This window comes from Protomyctophum parallelum (assembly GCF_964188405.1).
Source record: "Protomyctophum parallelum genome assembly, chromosome: 12".
Classification (NCBI taxonomy): Eukaryota; Metazoa; Chordata; class Actinopteri; order Myctophiformes; family Myctophidae; genus Protomyctophum; species Protomyctophum parallelum.
Genome location: NC_139712.1, coordinates 20,542,905 through 20,567,904, shown reverse-complemented (window position 1 = coordinate 20,567,904; position 25,000 = coordinate 20,542,905). Strand labels below are relative to the sequence as shown.

The window sequence follows — 25,000 nt, the reverse complement described above, 5'->3', positions numbered from 1 at the left end:
ACCCATCTTCATATGCACTAATAAACATGATAAAATGGCACCATTTATTTCTACTCGATCTGCTTCTCATAGGAGGACTGTGGGCAGTTCAGAAATCCGTCCACCAGTGACATCATCGTTAGGCAGATTTTTAAACAATATTCTTTTACAAAAATGTTTAGATTTTTATTATCATGAGAACGATGGCTTCTATTTTCGCATTTCAACTTTTCAGGACTAGAAAGCCTGCAGTTTCTAATAGCTTGGATTCCCCATTGATGATGTCACTGGTGGACGGGTTTCTGAACTGCCCACAGTCCTCCTATGAGACACAGACTGGGTAGAAAGAAATGGTAGCCATTTTATCATGATTATTAGTGAGGACTTGTATAATATGAAGATAGGTTGAAAAGTGGTGAAGTGGTCCTTTAATGTGGATAAATTGAGTTTGCTCAATGATCAATCCATTGAGCCAACCTAACTTAACTGTGCTGTAGACATTCTGCAGCTGTAATGATCAGATAGCCAACATAATTTTATAATCAAAAAGTAGTTACTTGCGCAAGCAGAGCGCGCAAGTAATAGTTTCGCCCAGTCCGTATGCACCGTCCCAACCAACCCGCCACTTTTGATGCGTATGCAAATAAAACAGCAAATTGTGCCTGATTTGCTGGGACCAGATTACATACATAACCATATTTCTTACGTCATCATTGAGAGCTAGTCATACATATACTATATATATGTAATTTGTAAAATAAAATAGCAAATTGTGCCTGATTTGCTGGGACCAGAGTACATGGTGTGTATATAACTAGCTCTCAATGATGACGTAAGAAATATGTGGATTAAAGGACCCAATGCCAGAGTGTAATTGGTCTTCGATTGTGACGTAATGACGATATGTTTTAGTGTTGGGAGGATTAAAGGTAATGTTCCTGTGTATACATGTATGTAACCTGGTCCCAGCAAATCAGGCACAATTTGCTGGGTTGGCTGGGACAGTTTCTGGCGCAAAGTAACCACAGTATACCGCTAATCAACTTACAAATTACATATATATAGTATATGTATGACTAGCTGTCAATGATGACGTAAGAAATATGGTCATGTATGTAATCTGGTCCCAGCAAATCAGGCACAATTTGCTGTTTTATTTGCATACGCATCAAAAGTGGCGGGTTGGCTGGGGCGGTTTTTGGCGCAAAGTAACCACAGTATACCGCTAATCAACTTACAAATTACATATAATATATACTAGTATATGTATAACATTAACTAGCTCTCAATGATGAATGTAAGAAATATGTGGATTAAAGGACCCAATGCCAGAGTGTAATTGCTATAAAAGAAGATATTTCCATTAAAATAATTCAAAATGAAATCAGGATATTAGAAAGAGTAGAACACGTATGCATACATGTAAAAGATAAAGATCTATATATCATTCTTATGAACAGATCACCTAAAACAGACTTTTCGAAATTAAACACATTTCTCGAAAACATGGTAAAGTATCTATCATCTCCGACTTCTGCAATTATGATAATAGGAGATTTCAATGAAGACCAATATAGTGAGAAAGGTAGAAGTATAAAGACCTTCATGTCAAGATTAGGCTTTAAACAATTAAATACAAATCCAACTACAGATTACGGAAGTATTTTAGATCATGTATATTTTAACAAATGTGAAAGTATTATTACAGAAATTGAAGTTAGAGACACATTACTCTGATCATGATTTAGTATTAATATTAAGTCCAATAGTCCAAGATGAAATACATTTAAAACAATTAACAAATTACAATAAATAATAAATTAATTATACTGTATACGTGATAACATATTTTAATTCAGTTTATATACCTTTTTTTTCATCACATATCAATGATTTATTTTTCTTTGAAAAACTAAAAAGGGATCCAGAATATTTCTAAATTGATAAAACTGTATTTCTTATATAGATAGAAACTTGAACCATACTTAATAATACTAGGTGTTTACATGCATAAAGTAGGTAGGTAGCAAATAGTTACACCTACAGTAATAATTAGACATTTCAAACGTTCCTTCACAGAGATACTGAGATTTCACAGTTTACAGCGGTCGAAAGTACTTGCGTGCTCTGCTTGCGCACTAGTTGGCATTTATGGCCTACTAGTGTGCAACAAGCAAGTATGCACTCGACAGAGTGCAGTTCTAGTTTTGTTTTGTTTTGCTTCATAATGTCACAAATTGACTCAGACTTATTAATTTGAAGGTGGAGCACCATTCTAACTACCAACATTAATTGTATTTCATGTATTTATATTTTATGTATTTGTATTTACTTTGATTTTAAGGCAAAGTACAAGAAGGAGGACAAAGAGGATCTGTCCAGTACTTTCTACTCGCTGCTTCCCGAAACCCTGCAGACCCAGTTTGTTAAAGAGATGGCCGACACTCACAGTGAGGTGCGTGCGTGCGTGTGTGCGTGTGTGCGCATTCTTTTTGACAGATACACTCTGAATTCCTGGTCTATTCTTGTCTCTTTGTCAGACTCTCATTCAAACACTGTTGATAAGCCAGCTTCTCTCTGTCTCTCTCTCTCTCTCTCTCTCTCTCTCTCTCTCTCTCTCTCTCTCTCTCTCTCTCTCTCTCTCTCTCCTGTGTGAGTCATTCATATCTCTTTCATCTCATTCCTCATTTGTTAGTTCAGTTTTTCTCGATATATATTATATATATATATATATATTTTTTTTACATATATTTTTTTTCATCGCATACAAGACATCTCAAAGACTAGAATATGCTCTGTATGCCCTTTCATGATACGCAGGGCCAGAGACTTCAACACTTGTATTGGGATAGATTTTGCATCACTTTCATATACACACTGGTCCTCATTCACAACGGAACTTTACGCCAGGGTGTAAATGAGATGCATAATGATATCGTTATTCATCCGTCCGATCAAGCTGCGACAATCTCCCGTGTCATTCAGCGAAGGTGGTGTAATCAGTTAATTTGTGCGGATCGCCCGGTGTACCTTTTCCGCCTCTTTCCCAAGCGATTTGCCTGGTGTCGCCTGGTTTAATGGAACATCCACGGCCACTCCACGCCATATAAGGCAACAGGAAATATCTGAGTGTGTGTGTGTGTGTGTGTGTGTGTGTGTGTGTGTGTGTGTGTGTGTGTGTGTGTGTGTGTGTGTGTGTGTGTGTGCGTGCGTGCGTGCGTGCGTGCGTGCGTGCGTGCGTGCGTGTGCAGTCTAAATACAAGGAGGCGGTGAAGAATGAGATGAGCAACTCACTGTTCCATCGAATGCCTGAAACCATGGAGACGCAGCGAGTTAAAGAGGTCACCCAACTCCAGAGTGAGGTACGCACTCACTCACTCACTCACTCATTCACTCACTCACTCACTCACTCACTCACTCACTCACTCACTCACGCACTCACTCACTCTCTCTCTTATTCACATAGAGTGTAGTGAAGATACATATTCTGTGACTACTTAACAAAGATAAAACAGCAGCCAATGTGTTTTAGCTCACGGAGCCTTCATCGGGGTCTACAGTACATAAATCATTCGGTTTCTTCCATAGTGCAATTTGTACTGTATGTGTCTATAGATGCTTAAATTAATCTAAATCCCCTCGTACCACGGCTGCTATCTCTCTGTACAGACTTGACTTAATGTCTGTACAAAAGTAAATCTGGTAGATCTTTTTTACCGTTGCTTTGCGGTGGGATTCACCTGTTGAATGTTATCAACCGATAATCACCAATATGTTCTTATCAGACCACATACTGCCTACCGCGAGTAGGGAACTAGGAAATGTGGAAGTGAAATGACTTTGAAAACACTTTGAAACCGCGCTATACAACAACTTCCCTTTATGTGTAGGCTACTTACGTGGCCGGTTAAGACTGAGGCCTAGATTTTGAAGGTGCGTTTTACCAATGGTAATACATAAATTGGCCTCGCTCTGCGCACATTCGTATTATGAAAGGCATATCGGCCCGTGTTGAACGCACTCGGCCCGTGTTGAACGCACACACATTATGGCTTACCGCGTTCCTGAATATTTTAGCATTGTGGGAGTGTCCATATGTTAATTATTTTCGCTTTGCGCAATTTGCTATTAAGCCCCTTGACCTAAAGACACTCAGCGCATAACGATTAGACGTGGGTCTGACCACCTCATAAACGCAAAAAGCACTGTTTGATTTGACACTTGAGCGGCTCTGGGAGGCTGGTAGAGTGTTGCCATGTCTGTTTATTATAAGCGGCTTCTTTTTCTGTAAAGTTGCTTTCTGTGTGGTTGCTTTTCTTGTTTCTAAAGTGGTTATTTGGGCTTTTCTCCTAATGTTGTTTAAACCAGTGATCCTCACACAGCACATTCCCATGTCAAGGATCCCCAGATGAATGCATTTGCCCAACTAAGGACGGCTAATCCAAAAATTAAATAAAAAGATTACTTTTGAAAATAGCAGATCTATACCAGCTCACAATGCATCACATTCATTCATTAAAACTATGAACTCTGACTGCAGGGGGATATATAATGATCATTATAACAATGTGCAAGAACATATTTAAAAAGAAGGAAGAACTTTATATTTGTGGACAATCAAAATATGTTTTTTTATTTTAATGTGGTGTAATTCAAATTAATCTGGATATGGCAGACTCACTATTTAGAAAATAAAAACATGGCACTTCATTTAAAATAGGTTACAGACCCCTGTTATATGCGCTTCTTTTGGGATTATTTTTATAGACCTATTTAGTTGTTTCTATGGGACATGGCAACAGCTGCTCTCTGCTGCAGAGAGAGGCTTTCTTTGGTAAAAATGTTGAGATTAGAAACGGCCATAATTCTTACATTTCTCAACCTTTAAAAATAATAAAAACATCTCCATAATCCTTGGGAACTTTGCTTTCATACGCTGTATCACACCCGATTCAAGTCTTCTTCAATAAAATGCTACGAGCGAACTCAGCGAAGACCATACCATCGGGGCCACAGCATTACGCAGCACGCATTCAACTCATTCCTTCCTCGTGATTTGAATGAAATAAAATATAATAAACGTTATTTTACTGGGTTTTTTTCAATAGAAACAAATAAAGAGCGTGTGTAGGCTACTGTGTGCAAGTGCAACAGTGCATATACATGCATGCACTAGGCTATATTTCTTCCGTGTCGGGATGGTGATTGAGCTCTTCAAGTTCACAGCCCGTTTGTCTTTCATAAAAAACGTTGATATTAGCCTATAAACACTCATGGTTCTCTCATTTCTCAACCGTTTTATTAAATGTAAAAATCTCCATATTCCTTAGGAATCTTGCTTCCATTCGCTGTATTGTACATGGTTCTATCGTTATCGAATTAAACAATATCAAACGAACTTGCATGTTCGGGGGTTAGACGATTCTGGGAACATTACGCATGGATTGTCAATTTGCCAATATGCTGCTATCTACTCGCAGTTCCATTCCGATCTGAAAGGTATAGGTGGGTCTGTTCTTTTGAGGCATAAAGGTGACAGCATGCAGTGCAATAGGACTAATTAACCCAAATGTGACAAAGGCATGTCATGTCTTCTATGGTGCCAGCCTGAAGAAATGTAATACCACGATCCCCAAAGTGCGCATTCCGTATGTGACATCAGCTGACTGGTAAAGAGAATAGTACGGACATGTTGATTGGGTACATCTCAAACACGCCTTAAACACACCCATGACTAATTCAAGGCCGTTTTGCGCACTCCACGGGGTGTCGAAAGCGCTTCTTAACATGCTTAAAATTGCTATATGACTTTCCACACGCCCCCAGCTCTAAAAACTGTAATATGATTAGTAATATAGAAGTAAGTAAAATAGAAGTCCTAAATGGCACCCTGAGGGCTGTATTTTGCGTGTCTTAAGTACCAGGTCGTATTACTTAACTTAAGACCTGGAGGCGTGGTCAATGCTCTTTGGCCACTCAGAATAGCCAAATGGCATTGATCACGCCTCCAGGTCTTAAGTTAAGTAATAAGACCTGGTACTTAAGACACGCAAAATACAGCCCTGAGGCTCCATTGCATGGTCTTGATAACGGCTGATGACGGAGATCATCCAATAGCATCCGAATAGCGCTATATACTGTCAGGGTGCCTTGGGTGGTGCAGTGGTACAGCTGCCCGCCACCTGGGGGTCTGCCTGGGGGTTAAATCCACCGTGGTGCATCCGTCTTCGTCAAGCGTCTAATCTATATACGAACACAATTGACCCGTGTTCGGGGGAGGGGAGCCGGGCGGGGAGGGTGAAATGTGTTACTAGTACCTGTCAGCAGGGAGTGTTGAGGTGGGAGGACTTGCACGGAGGGCAGGCGAGTCAGTAGGATACAACAGCAGTGGCAACACACTGCTGGAATCAATTGGCACTAATTGGGGAGAAAAGGTGTACAAATACGGGTCCATTTGGTTTATATAACGGTTACTTTTTTGGGGGGGAAATTGTATAAATGACATTCATTTATGTACTGTAGGCCTACTGGCCTGTTATGTACTGTACTGTAAATGATCATGTCCATCGTATTTGTTTGGTTTTGCCACGGACAAGAACGGCCTGTACTCTCAACTGCAACCCAGTGCATATCATGTTGTGCATCATGTTGTGTTCCGTCATGTCATATAGAGTTTCCTGGTGCCCTCGTCGTTCTGAAAGGAACCGCGACGCTCTATAGTGTTCTTAATAATATATAAATAATATATATATTATGTCGTTGCAGAACAAGTATAAGGAAGAAGCCAAGAGTCATCAGAGTGTCAGTGCGTTCTCTCAGCTTCCACAGACCATGGACACCAAGTTCAACAAGACTGTGTCTGAACTACAGAGCCAGGTCAGTCGACACTCGATACACTACAACAATACAACACTATACACAATACTAGACTACAACAATACACAACACTACACAATACTAGACTACACACTACACAACACTATACACAATACTAGACTACACTACACGACACTATACACAACATACCACACTACACCACACTTGAAATGCAGAGTCAGATCACTTTACTCTACAATAGACATTTTAAAAGGGTGAGAATTGGGGCTGTGTTCTCTTTTGGAAAAGTGTTTCATAACATGTACCAGTAATTACACTGCACTACACCAGAGCCGTCACTTCATGACAATGCCCTGAACCGGAAGTTTACGGAATGCATTGGACTTTATGGGCAATTTGGTCATGTGACCGGTGCTGTTTTTTCTGCCTCCTCAATGACGCAACTCTCAATAAAAGGCTCTGCACTACACTATACTACCAGGGTGGCCAGACTAATTCAGGCCAGGGGTCACGCACGCACACATGCACACACACACACACACCTGAAACATGAGGTATAAATCATGAACAAATTGCATTTGTTAATCCTGGTATATAAGATTTGTGATGGTTGAGACTAAACGTGACTCTGCGTGTTTTTTTCCAGGTCAAATACAAGGAGGAAGGAAAGAAGAGCATCTCTCAGAGTGTTTACTCTCAACTACCAGAGACCTCCGAGACTCAGTTTGCCAAAACTGTCTCTGAACTACAGAGTGAGGTGAGAGTGATTCCCAGAGCCGTTTGAAAGAGATAAGACACTCTGTAATCTGGCTCCTTATCAAGATTCAATATTTGGAACTCTTGTATACAGTAGTGACAACAAGTTCAACAACCATATAGACTTATGCAAAGGACAGATAGGTTCCATCTTTTACAGGCGGCAGTGGTTCAGGTGGGGTTACAATGACGTGAGCTGTGAGGAATCCGCTGGGAAATGAATTCTGTCTTGAATTATTCATTATTCACACTTGTATACTTCATGGATTATTGGGTTCATACTAGAAAGTTCTGTTCTCGATGACTTCTGTCTTGCCATTTATATTACATGTTAAGCTGAGCCAGAAGGCAAAGCTCTCTGTCTACCGAGCGACCTTCATTTTATACTCTCACCTATGGTCATGAAATGTGGATCATGACCGAAAGAATAAGCTTGTGGAATGTGGATACAAGCGGCCTATTGGTCTGCTGTTCCGACCGACTTTCCACTCGCGCCCCGGGTTCTCTGTGACACCCATGGCAGGTTTGAAGTCAGTACGTACTATGACGTCGGTATGACATCAGGAGCTCCATATATGGGCATGGACAGATATAATAATATGGAGATAGGTCACCATATACAGGTATGGGCATAAAATGGACACAGAGAGACGGACAGATATGGAGATACTGTAGATCTCCAGGCATACCGCAGATCTAACCTATACTGCCCACTCAGCACGTCACTCACTCACTTTGGCGATTGTATTTTGTGCAGGACCGAAATCATCCACTGCACGGGTGGTTAGGCTATAGTTCTAGAGCCCTGTTAGTAGCATTACTGCTAACATGCTTTTTTCGGGGCTGCTGGTGTGTAGCCTACTTATGTCATGGTTACCAGGTGGTACTCAGTGAGCCACCCCACCCGTAGCCTGACCTAAGCAGAGACATTTCTGGCCTAGATGGGAGGGTCGCGCCTCAGAAAAGCGCGCACCCTGATTGGATCTCATCGATCTGTCCGTCACCCCCGGCCCCTCCTCTCCCCCCTAGTGCAGCGCTACGTCACATCATTTAGAGCGACGCCCACCCGGAAGGGTTGACTCCCACTTTTAGACTGGTTCAGCCCACGGCTTTTTCCAGGCTTTCATCTTTCGCGCAGACGAAATGAAAGACTGGGTATCGAGGCTACCCCACCCGCCCCCTTTCTATGTTTCTTTTTAACCCATTTTGGGCGGGAACCCCTTTTGGTGTTTTAAACATTATGTTATAGTTTAGCTATTGAAAAATAGCAGATCTACAAGCTCATAGTGCGCCACCGAGTGGCGCGCTACGAGCTTGTAGGTCTGCTATTTTTTATCGTGAAAATGTGCCTGGAATCTTTGAATATATGTTCTTTCAGAGCGAGTTTTTAACTCAAATCTTTGCTAGTGAGAGGGTCCCATGGAACTACACATTTTAGATGGGGGTCAGCGGCCAATGTCTATTTGGGGTTCCTTGACATGAATATGTTTGAGAACAACTGACATACATGGGTTTTTAATAAAACTGTCGGATTTACAAGACTTTTTAGCTATAACATGCATTTTCAAACTGTTTTTAATATTTAATATAATATTGTATTATGTCCCTCAAACTTATTTCTAATGGTTTGACCCTCAATCACCACTCTGGTATAACCAATCCATGGCATTTCTTTTTGGCTTCTGGAGCTATTTTAGCTGCAGTACCACACTGTCCTGAGGTGGTGCTGATATGCAGATTATTTAATATTTGAGTCATATACTGATGCTAGATAATCCCAGGCTTGTTTCCATTCCGTGCCAGAATGGAAAATCAACAATGGTGGACATTGTAAACAAAGTGGAAATGCAAAGTAGGGTGATTCTGGTGACATCACATCACGCATTATGTCCACATCAGTTGAGCTGTTCCTGAGAGCAATTTCCATAAAAGCCCCTATATGATGAGAAAGCCTGATTGTTCAAAATTGCACATATGTGACCAGATTTGACTGAGAGACTGCCATCGCGCACATTCCAGCTTTTCACCAGAGGAGAAAACCCTTTTTTTTTCAAAATGAGTTAATAGCACAGGCAGACTCTACACATACTAGAGCAAGTCTGAAATAAGTGTCAAAGCTGAAATTGACATGTAAATATGAAAAAAATGCTTAAACATGTAGCTATTGTAATGTTAGAGACCACAGAAGTGAACCTTTCAAGCCTGTTTTCTCAACTCGCTGTTTTCTGCAAGACATTACTCTATAAGCCATATCTCCAAAACTGGTCGGTCAAACTGAACAACCAATATGTCAATTTGAAGCTATGATTCCCTGCTTTGATATAAAATGAAAAAACAAAAATTCAAAAAAATCCAATGGCAGTCTCCCAGTCAAATTTGGTCACATATGTGGGCATAGAACAAATACATATAAAAAAATATATTTTAGAATATACAATGATTCAATTTAAAATCTCCTGCCCAGATGGCTAGCTGCTTTATTCGTATTCATTAGATATTTTCTTTTGGTCAATATATTATTGGCAATTTATGTAAGATTATGGAGCCATTACCTGCCCTCACCTTCACAAGGTGAATTCTTTCTGGATGTGGTAGCCATCTTCCAGTTGCTTGCCAGCAAATATGAGCCTTGCTGCATGGTCAGCGGGGAATCATGCCTTCTTTGTCCTGCATTTTGGCCATGACGTTCTCAACGTTACCACTTGGTTCAACCTCCAGGGTGATGGTCTTGCCAGTGAGGGTCTTCAAGAAAAAAGGAAAGTCTGCACATGAATTTGTTTCCACGCCACAGGCGACATCGGACGAGCTATATCGCCACGGACGACCCCTTAGTTTGTAATATTTAAAAAATATATTTTTACCGGCTCTTGGCGTCCATCGTCACCAAGCAACGCTACGCTAGTACGCTTCCATGTTGGTGATGTCAGCGTACGTTTTCCATCTACGGGTTTGTATTGTAATTGAGGTGATCATACAAAACATCCATGTTTTCGGAGGTCAATAAAAAAAAAGCATCATGACCGTGCGGGACCCTTTCCAACGCAACTTCTGAATTTTGATAGAAAAATCACACCCCGTGTGAAGTGAGGGGCGCTCTTATCATCATACATCATCTCACTCCGGGCCAATCGCAAATTTGCGTATTCACTTTTCCGTCCTCACTTTTTTTTAAATCCTCGGTATATGTACTTTGCTCAGCCAATCAAGTCATCGCTACGGGGTGCCCCCAGCCAATCAAATCATCGCTGTGATTCACACAAACACACAAAGCTGGGCTGCTGCTGCTGGGCATAGGAGGGGGGCTATGGCTGCCCCTCGAAAACAATTTCAGTCGAAGAGACCAAAGCCCATGTCGTCGTCATCGGAGCCTTCGGCCTCGGACTCCTCCTGCTTCTTCTCTTCCTCTATGGCGGCTTGGGGGGCGGCACCGGGGGCGGCCCCTGCAGCAGCAGACGCTCCGGCCGGGGCTGCGCCACCGCCGGCACCACCGCCGCTGCTGGCTCGATTGATCAGACTGCCGATGTCCATGTTGGACAGAGCCTTGGCGAACAGACCCGGCCAGAAGGGCTCCACGTTGATTCCCGCGGCCTTGATCAGCGCGTTCAGCTTGTCCTCCGTGATGGTGACTTCGTCGTCGTGGAGGATGAGCGCCGAGTAGACGCAGGCGAGCTCGGATGCGGACGCCATTTTTTTACTACTTTGGTTACCGCGACGGAACCCTTAGCGATGCTAGTCGCCGGATGTCTGGGCCTTAGCTTCTTGATGAAGGACCGAGCACCTTGGTCACGTTGACTTCCTACAACTTAAAGGTCTTCAACGGAAACAAACACTTAACTAAAAAAATGCAATTCATGCACTCTCTCTCTCCCTTTTATTTAGGTGTTGATGTCACAGTTATGTTACGGATATGGCACAGTTCCTTATATGGTTATCGGCTGAGAGGCGTTGCCAATGGCTCCAAAATTTGAAATAATAGGTAGGGGCATTAAGCAACTAGTCGACTAGTTTACTAGTCAACTAGTAAATGCACTAGTCGACCTTGTTGGTACTGTAGGCCTCAAGATCAGGTAGATTATAGTTATAGTCACCAATGTAAACAGTTTTTAAATGTACAAATATTTATTTCCTAAAAAAACCCGAACCCCCTTTTTTATTTTTTTTAGTTAAACAACTAGTCTACTAGTCGACTAGTAAACTAGGCAACTAGTCAACTAGTAAAAATAACTAGAAGTGAATGCCCTAATACTAGGTGCAAGTCCTTGCATCATTCCCCTTAAGGTGCGTTCAGACTTGAATTTAAATATTTGCCTCGGTTCGGCCCGTTTGTGCTGCGCCAGGTCTCGCTGCAGCGCCCGTTCGCAGTGCTCGCGCAACGTCTCGTCTTTGCATTGACTTTGTATGTAATTGCGCCGCTCTAACCATTCACGTCTGAACGCACCTTTTACAGGTGTGTAACTCTGAGAGTGTACAAATGGAACCAAATGGATTCATTTGGTTGATATTCATTTTGTGTTCATCTTGCCCCAAATCACACCTTAGAAATCACGAGTGTCTATTTCAAACACAAAGTGTTTTTTTTTACCTGGGAGTCATATTTTGACGGCAGCAACTGCCTTTCATAATTTCACCCCTCTCTGTATCGAAGTATTGGACAGTAAAGATGTTGATTTTGAGTTTGTATTCATCTTTAGAACCCCAAATCACACCTTCGAAAGCACAAGTGGTTGTTATCTGATGTGATCTCCTGCTGGTGTTTCTTCCACGCAGGTCAAATATAAAGAAGCAGGGAAGAAGCACACAGCCAGCAGTTTGTACCATCTGTTGCCCCAAACACTGGATACCCAACACGCTAAAGAGGCCACAGAGTTACAGAGCCAGGTACAGTACATCACGCACGCACGCACTCTCCTCTCCTCTCCTCTCCTCTCCTCTCCTCTCTCTCCTCTCCTCTCCTCTCCTCTCCTCTCCTCTCCTCTCCTCTCCTCTCCTCTCCTCTCCTCTCCTCTCCTCTCCTCTCCTCTCCTCTCCTCTCCTCTCCTCTCCTCTCCTCTCCTCTCCTCTCCTCTCCTCTCCTCTCCTCTCCTCTCCTTTCAATCTCTCCTCTCCTCTCCTCTCCTCTCCTCTCCTCTCCTCTCCTCTCCTCTCCTCTCCTCTCCTCTCCTCTCCTCTCCTCTCCTCTCCTCTCCTCTCCTCTCCTCTCCTTTCAATCTCTCCTCTCCTCTCCTCTCCTCTCCTCTCCTCTCCTCTCCTCTCCTCTCCTCTCCTCTCCTCTCCTCTCCTCTCCTCTCCTCTCCTCTCCTCTCCTCTCCTCTCCTCTCCTCTCCTCTCCCTGCTGATGTATTATCGTCATTAGTTTGATGTTGTTCGATGATGTTTGTGTTTTCAGAGTAAATATAAGGAGGCTGGGAAGAAGGAGCTGATGCACTCGCTGTACTCTCTACTGTCGGAGACTAAAGACAGTCAACATGCCAAGGAAATGTCTCACCTCCACAAGGGGAAGCAGGAGATCGGTACCTGTGTTTTCCATCAGATGCCAGAAACCATGCAGTCCGACTTCTACAAACACATCTCAGAACTACAGAGTCAGGTGTGTGTCTGTGTTGCAATTCACAATGTAGGACATTAACCCATTCTGACCTGAGATCAGATTATAAACATGTCTATTACATCCTGACAGTTTCATTATTAATCACTTATCAGACAATCTTAACCTGAGCAACTAACAGTGTTGATCTTGTCGAGAAATGTTCGCCGACTACCTTTTTTCACAGACGAAGACTAAATGGAAACTAAATGAAAACTAAGCTATGACGACTAAAACTAAGACTAAATATATTGACAATTTCGTCATCTAATAAAAACTAGACTAAAATGTCAGAAAGTACTATACTATAGTACTTTCTAACATTTTAGACTAGTTTTTATTTGTTGACGAAATTGTCAATATATTTAGTCTTAGTTTTAGTCGTCATAGCTTAGTCTTTTACTTACACTGGATCTATAGTGTAAGTAAAGAGATCCAGTGTAAGTAAAAGACACAAGTCATTTTACACTTGGTTCCATGCTGAAAATAGCTCACTGTGACGCGTTGTGAGCTTTTACATCTGCTATTTTCAGCAAGTGTAAAAGCAGCCATTACGACGGCATCAAGGCCCACCGTGGGCTATTTTTGGTGTGCGTCAACAGCGCACACATAATGGTCCTGATTCTTCAACGCGTTTACGCTGATATAATGACGTGACGCTAGCGGAAAGGCATTTACGTGGATTTCCCACATTAATTTGGAATTCATGGAAATGGCCGTGAACTTGACGCTCACGTAGGTTGTTCGGAAACTCTGTCAAATCCTACGGGACGTCTTTAGGTGGCGGAGAAGTTTGCGGAAGCATACACTTGCGTATAGATTTATTTAGTCTTCATGCTGAATCAATAAATTGTTCCCAAATCTCAGATAAAATATGTAGGCATGTGTCCCCAACATATTGGTCGATCAGCACATGTATAAAGAAATTATAGCCTATATAATAAAAGCTGAGTGCACTTGTATGCCTAAATGCATGCATTCTAGGCAAGTTAGCCTATAGTCCCATACAGAAACTGCCCCTGAAAGCCTGACACCTTTTTATTTATTTATTAGGATATTACTATAGCATGCGCGATTGCGCTTCTCACTTGACAGCTTTCTACTCGCAGTGCAACGCGTTGTGAGCTTGTAGATCGGCTCTCGCGCATGTTAAAAAACAAACTCACAATTATAATAAGAACATAGGCTTATCTGCATTCTGCACTGTACGAATCCAACATTGTTTAGTGTAGTAATGCCTGCAGTAGGCGGCAGGCCTATTGAAATTGTTTTGTTACGGAGTTTTTACGGAGCTCCTTGAGTCAGTTGACTGTCGGTCGGTGTGTGTGTGTGCAGGGTGTGTGTGTGTGTGTGGGGGGGGGGGAGACAGCAGCGTGGTGCCGATCCGATTCACATTGGAAAATGAATAGGGCTATATAGCCCTATAAAATAGAAGACCACATTAGCCTAATGAATGGCATCAGCGTGTTTGAAAGTCGACCAGTCATATCATAGTTTTAAGCCAGCTCACCTCCACTCGCGCTTGTTCACAAACATGACAGACAGACTTTATAATAATGTATATTGATATTGATCACATGCATGGATGCCTCACACAGAATAGTTTAACTCACTGGATAAACTCACTGGATTATAATTTCTTCAGACAAGAGGATCCCAGGCCTACGAGGTAGGCCTATCATTATTCACTTATGAATGTATAGGCTACTGTTCTTTATCGCGCAGTGTCGAGGGCCCATGCCCCCCTCCCTCTCTCTCTCTAGCTCTCTCTCAAAAGACGACTTTTGCATTGACATATATCCGATATTATAAATATCAGATATGTTTTACCTCTGCAAAGGTGTGAGTGAGCACCCGCCTTGGTCCCGAACTTAATTAAATAAATTATAATTATATTGCTTCAGCGGAGCACGCACCGTTGTAAGCTTTGAAATATTTTAATTTCCTTTGGTGTCCTTTGATGGATTGATGTCAGTTTGTACATATATAGTAGCCTACAGTGGTAATATACAATGGTGCAAAAACGACATAACATAAAGGCCCTAACTGTCCTGCTCCTACATGTGTAGAATTATTAAATTAATAGAGTGCGGGCTATATTCATAGCAGTGACCACGGCTGTGATTTCTTTCCAGCAATCATTTTTATTGTAATTTGTGAAGCAGCTATATAGTCTGCGGCTGCAAAGCCTTTTTTCTTTTTTTGACAGACAGATCTCAAACTGCTGGCTGCTGAGTCATGCTTGAAGCCTTTTATGGTGCGATATGGGGCGTGGATCTATGCAGATGAGGGTGTCGGGTGCTTTTCCGATCACATTACACCCGCTGCTTTCAGTATGACATACACCTGCGATATGCCTGCGTACCTGTGGTACACACCACTCTCTGAATAACACGTCATCTCAACGTAGCTTGATCGGACAAATAAATACGATATCTGTTTCCGCCACCGTGTAACGGTGGCGTATTTCTTTTTAATGAATTAGGACCAATGTTTCTACAAATGCCTTCTAGATGAGTATATCTCACACTTTCAAGACTTTTTCGAAAACGTTCAAAAATAGCAGATGTACAAGAGCGTCACTTTGTGCCACGCTGTGAGCTTGTAGAGCAAAAATCGAAAAGGATTTCCCAGTTTAAATGTGTTTTAAAGTAGACTTACGAGACAAGAACCTGGAGCCTAATTTGTATAGTCCCTATAGTACGACAGTGCTACTTGCCAACAATATATATCTCACTCTGTGTGTGTGTGTGTGTGTGTGTGTGTGTGTGTGTGTGTGTGTGTGTGTGTGTGTGTGTGTGTGTGTGTGTGTGTGTGTGTGTGTGTGCGTGCGTGCGTGTTGGTTTAAATTATGCAGTACAAGAACGATAAGGAGGACCTGTCCGTCACTTTGTACTCGCTGCTTCCTGAAACCCTGCAGACCCAGTTTGTTAAAGAGATGGCTGACACTCACAGTGAGGTGAGTGACTCTGTGATCATCATCTCATGCCTGGTTACTGTGGTCAGGTATAGCCATGCCCGGGATTAACTCATTCGCCGCAAAGACCACCATCTGGCGTTTTACTCGGAAACAGAGAAACGGGTGTTAAATCGCTGTGTACCATGTTATTTAATTCGCCCCAAAACGTCTAGCCAAAATGTCAAAAGACTTTTACTGTTAAGTAGAAGTGCCGAGTCACAGGCCCCTGACTGGACGGTCTCGCAATTCTGGCAGATGCTAGAAGGGCCGGGACAGTCATGGGGCCGGGGCTGAGCCATAACAAAAATAAATTAATAATAAAAAAGGACATAGTGGCATCTTTGAGCCGTCTTTGAGCCGGTGAAGACCACAAGTGCCAGGGCCGATTTTCTGTGCCAGTCCGTGCCTGTGTCGAGATATTGTCCTGGCTATAGTTCTGCTGATATATGCTATAGGGTCATTAGTTTGATGTTGTTCGATGATGTTTGTGTTTTCAGAGTAAATATAAGGAGGCTGGGAAGAAGGAGCTGATGCACTCGCTGTACTCTGTGCTGTCGGAGACTAAAGACAGTCAACATGCCAAGGAAATGTCTGAACTCCACAGTGAGGTAGGTGCGTGCTTGCGTGCGTGCGTGGACACAAACGTGTGTGTTTATGAGTGTCGCGCCTGTCACAGACATGCACATATTTAAGTTAATTCAGGAAGTTCAATGCAGTTGCCGGCGGCCGTTCATTGGGCCACATCAGCGTCACGTTCTCATTCACATGATTCACTTTATCCAATATAACACACTCATTTCATCTTTATTACGGATATTTAAACTGGAAGTTTTGCACTTCTCATCCCTGCTTGCTTGCTGCTGCACACTGATACTGCTGCGCTGCTGCATGTCTGCTTAAACATGTGCTGGTCACCCTCCACCAGTCCTCCACCACCAGCTACCACCTGTTGTTTTGGATCTGCTGTTTAGGTACAGGGGACAGGGTACCTAAAAGCAGATCAAATTCATCGCCAAACCATAATATATACAGTATGTGTGTTCGCTCTCGTTATGTTCCAACAGTTCTATAACGCTTAATAGTGTTTCATGTTGTGTGAATACAGTGTGAATGTGTTGACAGTGTGTGTGCATGTGTGTCAGGCATAGCGAGATGAACTCAAATGTGTGCGCGTGTTGTTTGCGTTTTGCAGAAGGCGTACCGTGCACAGGGCAAGAAGGAGGCAGAGACCAGCCTGTACGCCCACATGCCGCAGACCATCGAGACGGTGTTCAACAAGGAACTGGCCAGGACCCAGAGCGATGTGAGGGACGCACCTTGACATGTTAGACAGAACACACAGATGCACACAGGGCTGGTCGTGCGTGGCCAGACTAGTTGGCCTCTCGCCATTTTAAAATGCTTTCCGTCATACAGTCTGCAGTAACGGAAGCTCTGATCATGAGCAAAGTGATAGAGCGGAAGTGAGGCCTCCTCCCCACTTACGTTTCGTCTAACTGTCGTGCAAATCCTTATATAAATCAAAATCACCTAGCTTGCTGCATGCTTAGCAGAAATGAAAAATAAAAAGAAATCACACCAGTGTGAAGTGAGGGGCGCCAACATATTAAAGTCTAACTCATGTTGATTAGGTGATGTAACGGCGATGTAAAACAATCGGTACCAACACAAACATTAAACGCCATTTAACGATAATGACGCAATGAGGCACATTATGACGTACATTTTCCCTTCGTTGTCAATGACGTTTACAAACATTAAACCTGTGTATAGGAAATGGCAGCTTCCTCGCTCAGATGTAGTTCCACTCCATACCTGCATTTCCGTGTGTCACGTCACACCTCCATTTATGGTCACGCCACGACTGGATCATCACCTAGATCTGCTTATATGGAGCCGGCCAGCAACACTACAGTACATCTGACCTCAAACCACAAACCCTTAGATCTCCATATATGGAGCGGACCTGTGCTCACATTCCATATCTTGATCCACCCCCCCCCCCCCCCCCGTCCTTTCTGTTCTGACAATCCATATGTTGATCTGACCTCATCAAACCCTGTACACTCAAGACACGCTCCATGTATGGCCAGTACAGAATTCATTCCATTATGTTGATCTGACCCCCCCATGCCAAAGCGCCAGCGCTCGCCCAGCAGTCTGCTGTCACCCAGGCGGATGCATGCACGCATCCGTTTTTATTTGGCTGTGGACCACACGTCACATCACGCTGCGCCGCAAGCTTGATTGTCTCTTTTCAAATAGCAGATGCATATAGGGTAAAAGTGGTTACAATGATTTATTTTATTACCGTAACACATTTTTCTCCGGACTAGGGATGTTATTAGTTAATCGATAAATCGCATTAAGAAATGTGTCTGTTAAACTTAACAGTTAATAACTAATCAAATTAATCGAAGCCACTCTGCTTTTGCATGTGACAGACAAGCTAGTGCACTTTTCATTTGATTCTATTTCTCGTACAAAGATGCCATTTACCTGCGGCCCTGTATCGCAAATGGTCAAATACCTATTCGATTAAGGAATATAATATGCCTTTTGAATTATTTCTGTATCTCAGCAAAGTGTAGATTTGTACGTAAACGCCGCTTATCAACTAACCGGTTAATCAATCAATAAGCTTATCAAAACGTATCAATTAACTATTAATGCAATAATCGATAATTCCCATATACCCCGGACCCATGGCGGTCGACCGGCCGAACACCACTTTGACAAACAGACACAAACATACTAGACACACAATAAATAAATAAAAACACTGCATATATCACACACACACACACACACACACACACACACACACACAGCATGCAGTGTTAGATTGCACGCGTGCTGTGAAAGCATTGTGCGTTAACCGTGTTGGGTGTCAGTGTATTGTTCTATATAGCCTGAAGACACAGACAGTGACCCTACTGCACGTGCATACGCACACGCACACATACGCACACACACATGCGCTCTCACACACACAGTGAGGTGTAGTTTTGGTAAAACGGTATATAGGATATAGGCCTATATAGAACATGAACTGGGCCAATCCGCTGACCCGACGGCTAAAGCTAACTGGAGCATATAATGCGACACACTGTCCGGACTGGCTCCGTGCCTCTCTCTAAGCACTTAAACACTACATCTGTTCAGGTCACTTCATTTATTCATAGTGCAACATCACCCCCAAGGGCTCACTGTACACTTAACGGCAAGGGGAAAAAAGGCCATTTAACGACCCCGTTAAGACATGGGACCAGATTCTACTCAATGTCTTCTAAACTAGTTTTCTGAAAAACCTATGTTTCTATGTCAGTGGAGCTCAAACTACCGGTATTTCATGTCAGAATTATAATGTAATTGGCTGCCGACCCCCCCCCATCTGAAAATATGTTGTTCCACGGACCCCCCAGGAGTGTTTCGCATTGGTAAACCCTTGGCTCTGTACTTGGTCTTGTCATTTTTCACTACGCCTGTCTCTTCTACGGAAAAAGAAAAGTTCCTGTCACACAAACATTTGGCGGCCTCCGTTTAGATCTCTAAAACGAATCTAATTGAACCCATTTTGGGAGGGAACCCCTTTTCGTGTTCTAAACATTCTGTTATAATTTAGCTATTGAAAAATAGCAGATCTACAAGCTCATAGCGCGCCACCGAGTGGCGCGCTACGAGCTTGTAGGTCTGCTATTTTTGAAAAATCGTGAAAATGTGGCACAAATCTTTGAATATATATTCTTTCAGAGTGAACGTTTTTAACTCAAATCTTTGCTTCTGGGGGGGTCCCTGGAACAACATATTTTCAGATGTGGGTCGGTGGCCAATTACATATCATGTTTGGGGGTCCTTGACATGAAATATTGAGCACCACTGATACAGAAACATGAGGTTTTTCAGAAAACTGTCAGGATTTTGAAGACTTTTTTTTTTTAATTTCGACGTCAGGCCTAAATGGATTAATCTGTAAAGAAGGATTCATTTAAAGTGAAATGTATTTCAGTACGTGAATATTTGGATCGCTTGATTTTTTTTACGACTACGTGCTTTTCTCGCACGTTCATCCCACTCTGCACAACTGATCAACCTATAGCGATTATCGACTGAACCGAACGCTGATGAGTTCCACTGACCTGTATATATACACCTGTAACCCATTCTTCACGATTCAGTGGCATCCGCATCTCTCTGTGTGTGTGTGTGTGTGTGTGTGTGTGTGTGTGTGTGTGTGTGTGTGTGTGTGTGTGTGTGTGCGTGTGTGTGTGTGTGTGTGTGTGTGTGTGTGTGCATGTGTGCGTGTGTGCGTGCAGAAGCTCTACAAGGAGAGGTACAACCTGGAGAAGGGGAAGTCCAGTTACATCAACATGAAGAACCTTCCCGAGGTCGACCACGCCATGGAGGTCAACAGGAACCAGAGTGATGTCAGTATGAGGTCGCACGCACGCACGCACGCACGCACATACACGTTTGAAAGGTTAGTGACCACAGGTCACCCCCCTATTGTAAGCGCCGTTCAAGGAGTTAACCCATTTTGACCTGAGATAAGATTCTAAAAATGTCTTCTACATCCTGGCAGTTTTCTGAAAAAGCTATGTTTCTATGTCAGTCGCTCTTCGATTTTTCAAAAATACAATAGACCTACAAGCTCATAGCGCGCCACTCGGTGGCACGCTATGAGCTTGTAGATCTGCTATTTCTCAAAAGGGGTTCACTCCCAACATGGGTTAAGTAAAAGTATCAATTCTGCAATATAGAAATACTCCATTACAAGTAAAAGTCCGGAATTCCGAATGTACTTGAGTAAAACAAAACGCACAAAAGTATTGGCATCAAAATGTAAACCAAAAGTAAAAAGTACTCATTGTGCAGAATGTCCCGTTTCGAGTTTTCAAATGCATATAAAATAATTTTAACATAGCAGATCTATACAAGCACACACAATGCGCATTGTGAGCTTGTAGATCTGCTATTTTCAAATGGCCGAAATAGGGCTGAAGTGGTTCATGTATGTTTTGTAATAATAATCAAAATCTACAAAGTAACTAGTAACTAAAGTTGTCAAATAATTGTTGTGGAGTAAAAGTTTTGGTGTTTTAACTAAGGATTATGTTATACTTTAGCTATTGAAAAATAGCAGACCAGCTATTGAAAAATAGCAGACCTACAAGCTCGCGCTACGAGCTTGTAGGTCTGCTATTTTTTTTTAATAGTAAAAATGTGGCACAAAATACAAATCTTTGAATATATATTCTTTCAGAGCGAACTTTTTTTTTCTTTCGACGTCAGGCCTAAATGTGTCTCTCTTCCCTGCAGGTGAGTTATAGGAAGTCCAAACAGGATCTTCACAACTATAGCGCTCTTTCAGACAGGCCTGACATCGTCAACGCCACCAACGCTTCCAAACTGGCCAGCGATGTGAGTCCGTGTGTGTGTGTGTGTGTGTGTGTGTGTGTGTGTGTGTGTGTGTGTGTGTGTGTGTGTGTGTGTGTGTGTGTGTGTGTGTGTGTGTGTGTGTGTGTGTGTGTGTGTGTGTGTGTGTGTGTGTGTGTGTGTGTGTGTGTGCGTGCGCGCGTGTACGTGCATGGTGCGTGCATGTGTATGCAACTATACATGCATTAGTGACGAGTGTGCATGCCCTATAGTGCATGTGCACATGCACTAGTTAACATGTGTGTGCGTTAGGCATGTAACGATATATCGTATATCGATATATATCGATATTAATCCCGACGATATGAATCGATTCATTGAAATAAAATAATTGATTCGAAAAAAAAGAAAGAAAAATATTCCATCATATTCAAATTTGCTTTTGGAGAGAAATGAGTCACTTTCAGTAGTAGAGCACTGTAGAGGGGAGCTGTGTGTGTGTCTGTGACTGTAGAGGGGAGCTGTGTGTGTCTGTGACTGTAGAGGGGAGCTGTGTGTGTCTGTGACTGTAGAGGGGAGCTGTGTGTGTCTGTGACTGTAGAGGGGAGCTGTGTGTGTCTGTGACTGTAGAGGGGAGCTGTGTGTGTCTGTGACTGTAGAGGGGAGCTGTGTGTGTCTGTGACTGTAGAGGGGAGCTGTGTGTGTCTGTGACTGTGCCCAGGTGATGATGGTCGTTGATGCTCATCAAGGAAGGCAATTATGTTTCTGCACTGTCAAAAGTAATGCTACTTCTTTTGCAATGTAGTTAAATAAAAAAATCTCAGGGGGGAAGATAAATTATATAAAATTTAAAAAACTGAAATGTTTCTTTAAAATATATATATTTTTCTAATATCGTGAAAAATCGTATCGTGAACCTCATATAGTGATACGAATCGTATCGTGAGTTGAGTGAATCGTTACATGCCTAGTGTGCGTGCATGCATTATCGCATTAGAGATATTGTCTATAGCCTAGCATGCACGGTCGGCTACAGATGCACGTGAACAGTACATTTACATACTGTAGTACATGTATGCTTGTTTTTCTTCGTCATATGTTTATGTTTATGTTTATTTATTTGATATGGACATAACAATCACATTGCTCATTGCACAATTGTACAACTTGTAGATGCATCGTTTACAGTGTGTTAGCACGAGTGCTAGTTTTCACCACTTGTCCATAGGAGACTTTTCTGAAAATACAAAGTTAAAAGAACACCCAATCTAAAAATAAGAAGTACATTCAATAAAAAGTACATTCAAGTGAAATTTACAGCAAGGTTACAGTACATTACATAACCTCCAGTACAAAAGTAAACATAATCATTCTCGTAACCAGTCAGGAGCTATACATGTGAGCACAGTTGATCTGATTTCAACCATAGTTTGAGACCTCTATAGAACACATTACCATCCGTCTCTATTTTTAAGACCGTAGGCAAGGAGTTCCATAAGTTAGCTCCCTTTACTGAAAAGGCAGACTGTCCGAATATGTTGTTACACCTGGGAACAACACAGTTACCACTTGTTGAGGCGCGAGTGGTTGCTCTACCAGAGCTCGGAAGTCTAACTATCAGTCCAGAGAACAAAGGTGAGACATGACCCTGTAAACACTTAAAAACCAATTTGATAGTAGAAAAAAATACAAAATTTTCAAATGTAAAAAGGTTGTGTTTTTTTAGAACACCACAAATGTGCCATCTCATTGGTTTTTGATCCATGATTTTTATAGCCTGTTTGTATATTGATGTTATTGGTTTTAAGACAGTTTGAGAGGATTGTGACCATGTTGTGATGCTGTATGATAGGTGTGAGAAAATCATAGCATGCATATACAGCTGTGCAGTTTTGGCTGATAGGTCCCTTCTAATATGACGAAAACAATTTAGATTTGGTTTGACCTTCTTGCATATATGCTTTACCTGTTTTTCAAATTTTAAGTTTTTATCCAAGATTATTCCTAAATATTTTACTTCACCCATTTCCATAAGAGTTTCATTTTTGATGCGTACCTCAAAGGTATCAGCAGCAGGCCTGCTGCGGATGGAGATACACATTGAAACTGTTTTTTGAACATTTAAAGTTAGTTGTGATGACTCTAGCCAGTTGGAGATGTTCTCTAGTTCCTGTGTCAGCTGCGCAGCTGCCATGCTGGCTGTTTTAGCAGATGTATAGATGACAGTGTCATCAGCATACATTTGGCAGCTAACGCCTGGGCAGGTATTAGGAAGATCGTTAATGTACATAGTAAATAGCAGTGGTCCAAGTACCGACCCTTGGGGCACTCCCATGTTATTGGGGAGCAGCAATGATTTCTCCCCATTGACCCTGACACACTGCTGTCTCCCTCCCAGATATGACTTAAACCACTGTGAAGCTTCTGCTGACACTTTGAAATGTTTTAACTTAGACAACAAGACTCCATGATGGACAGTGTCAAAGGCCTTTTTTAGGTCCAAGAACACTGTCCCCACAACTTGTCCCCTCACCAGTAGACCTTTGAACCTGTCAAGTAAGTAACAGTTAGCTGTCTCGGTAGAATGTTTGGGTCTAAATCCAAACTGCTGTGGGTGCAGTAGTTGCTTAGACTCCAAATATTCAGTTAGTTGCATGGCAACGATCTTTTCTAATATTTTTGAGACAACAGGAAGAAGAGCAATGGGTCTATAATTGCTAGCCAAGTCCTTGTCCCCTGACTTGTGGATCGGGGCAATTATTGCCGTTTTCCAGCTCTCTGGGAATCTTTTTGTTTTTATAGATAAGTTAACTAAGTAAGTTATAGGCTCTAGTAAGCAGGTCAGATTTTTTTTAATTAGTACAGCATATAAACCATGGATGTCCTTTGACATTGAGCTACTCATGTTTGCGATGCATTTCTTTACTGCATCACTAGACACCTCTTTGATTTGGAAATCATCTGGATGAGCATTGTCAGTCTCCTCATAGGGTGACTCAGTGGATCTGAAATTACTGGACAATTCCTCTACAGACTTAATAAAGAAATTGTTGAAAGCATTTGCCATGGCCACATTGTTATCCACAATGCCATTGTTTACTTTCAAACAATTTATTTTAGCGTGTTTATGCCTACTAGAGTCTGCTACTCTGTTGATGTGCTGCCATAGCTTAGAGCTGTTGCCATTGGCCTCTTCAATAAGTTTGTGGAAGTAGTTACTCCTGGCCTTCCTTAGCTCAGACAGCACTTTGTTCCTCAAACCTGTGAAGAGCAGGTGATCAGTAGTGTTTTTTGTCTTTAGAGACTTTTTAAGAGCAAGATCTCGCTTTTTAGCGAGCTGGAAGATGTCATTATTAAACCAGGGGAGAGAATATTTCTTTGCCCTACTTGTCCATGTTTTGGTGTATTTATTTATTAAATTGCCCAAAATTGAGGCGAAAGTATTCACACTATTATTTAAGTCCTGTTCTCTAGTTACACCTTCCCAGTTTATTTCCATTAAATCGTGT

General features: G+C 42.2%; 2 protein-coding genes across 2 annotated transcripts in view; one reads left to right on the top strand and one right to left on the bottom strand.

Moving 5' to 3' along the window:
• The window catches only part of nebl (nebulette), a 146,693-nt gene that overhangs the window by 98,897 nt on the left and 22,796 nt on the right, over window positions 1–25,000 (top strand). The window lies entirely within an intron of this gene.
• LOC310867968 (large ribosomal subunit protein P1-like) lies at window positions 10,900–11,259 on the bottom strand (the record flags this gene model as incomplete). Its single annotated transcript, XM_083778165.1, has 1 exon — window positions 10,900–11,259. The coding sequence occupies one exon, from the start codon at window positions 11,257–11,259 to the stop codon at window positions 10,900–10,902; it is 360 nt and encodes a 119-aa protein (XP_083634291.1).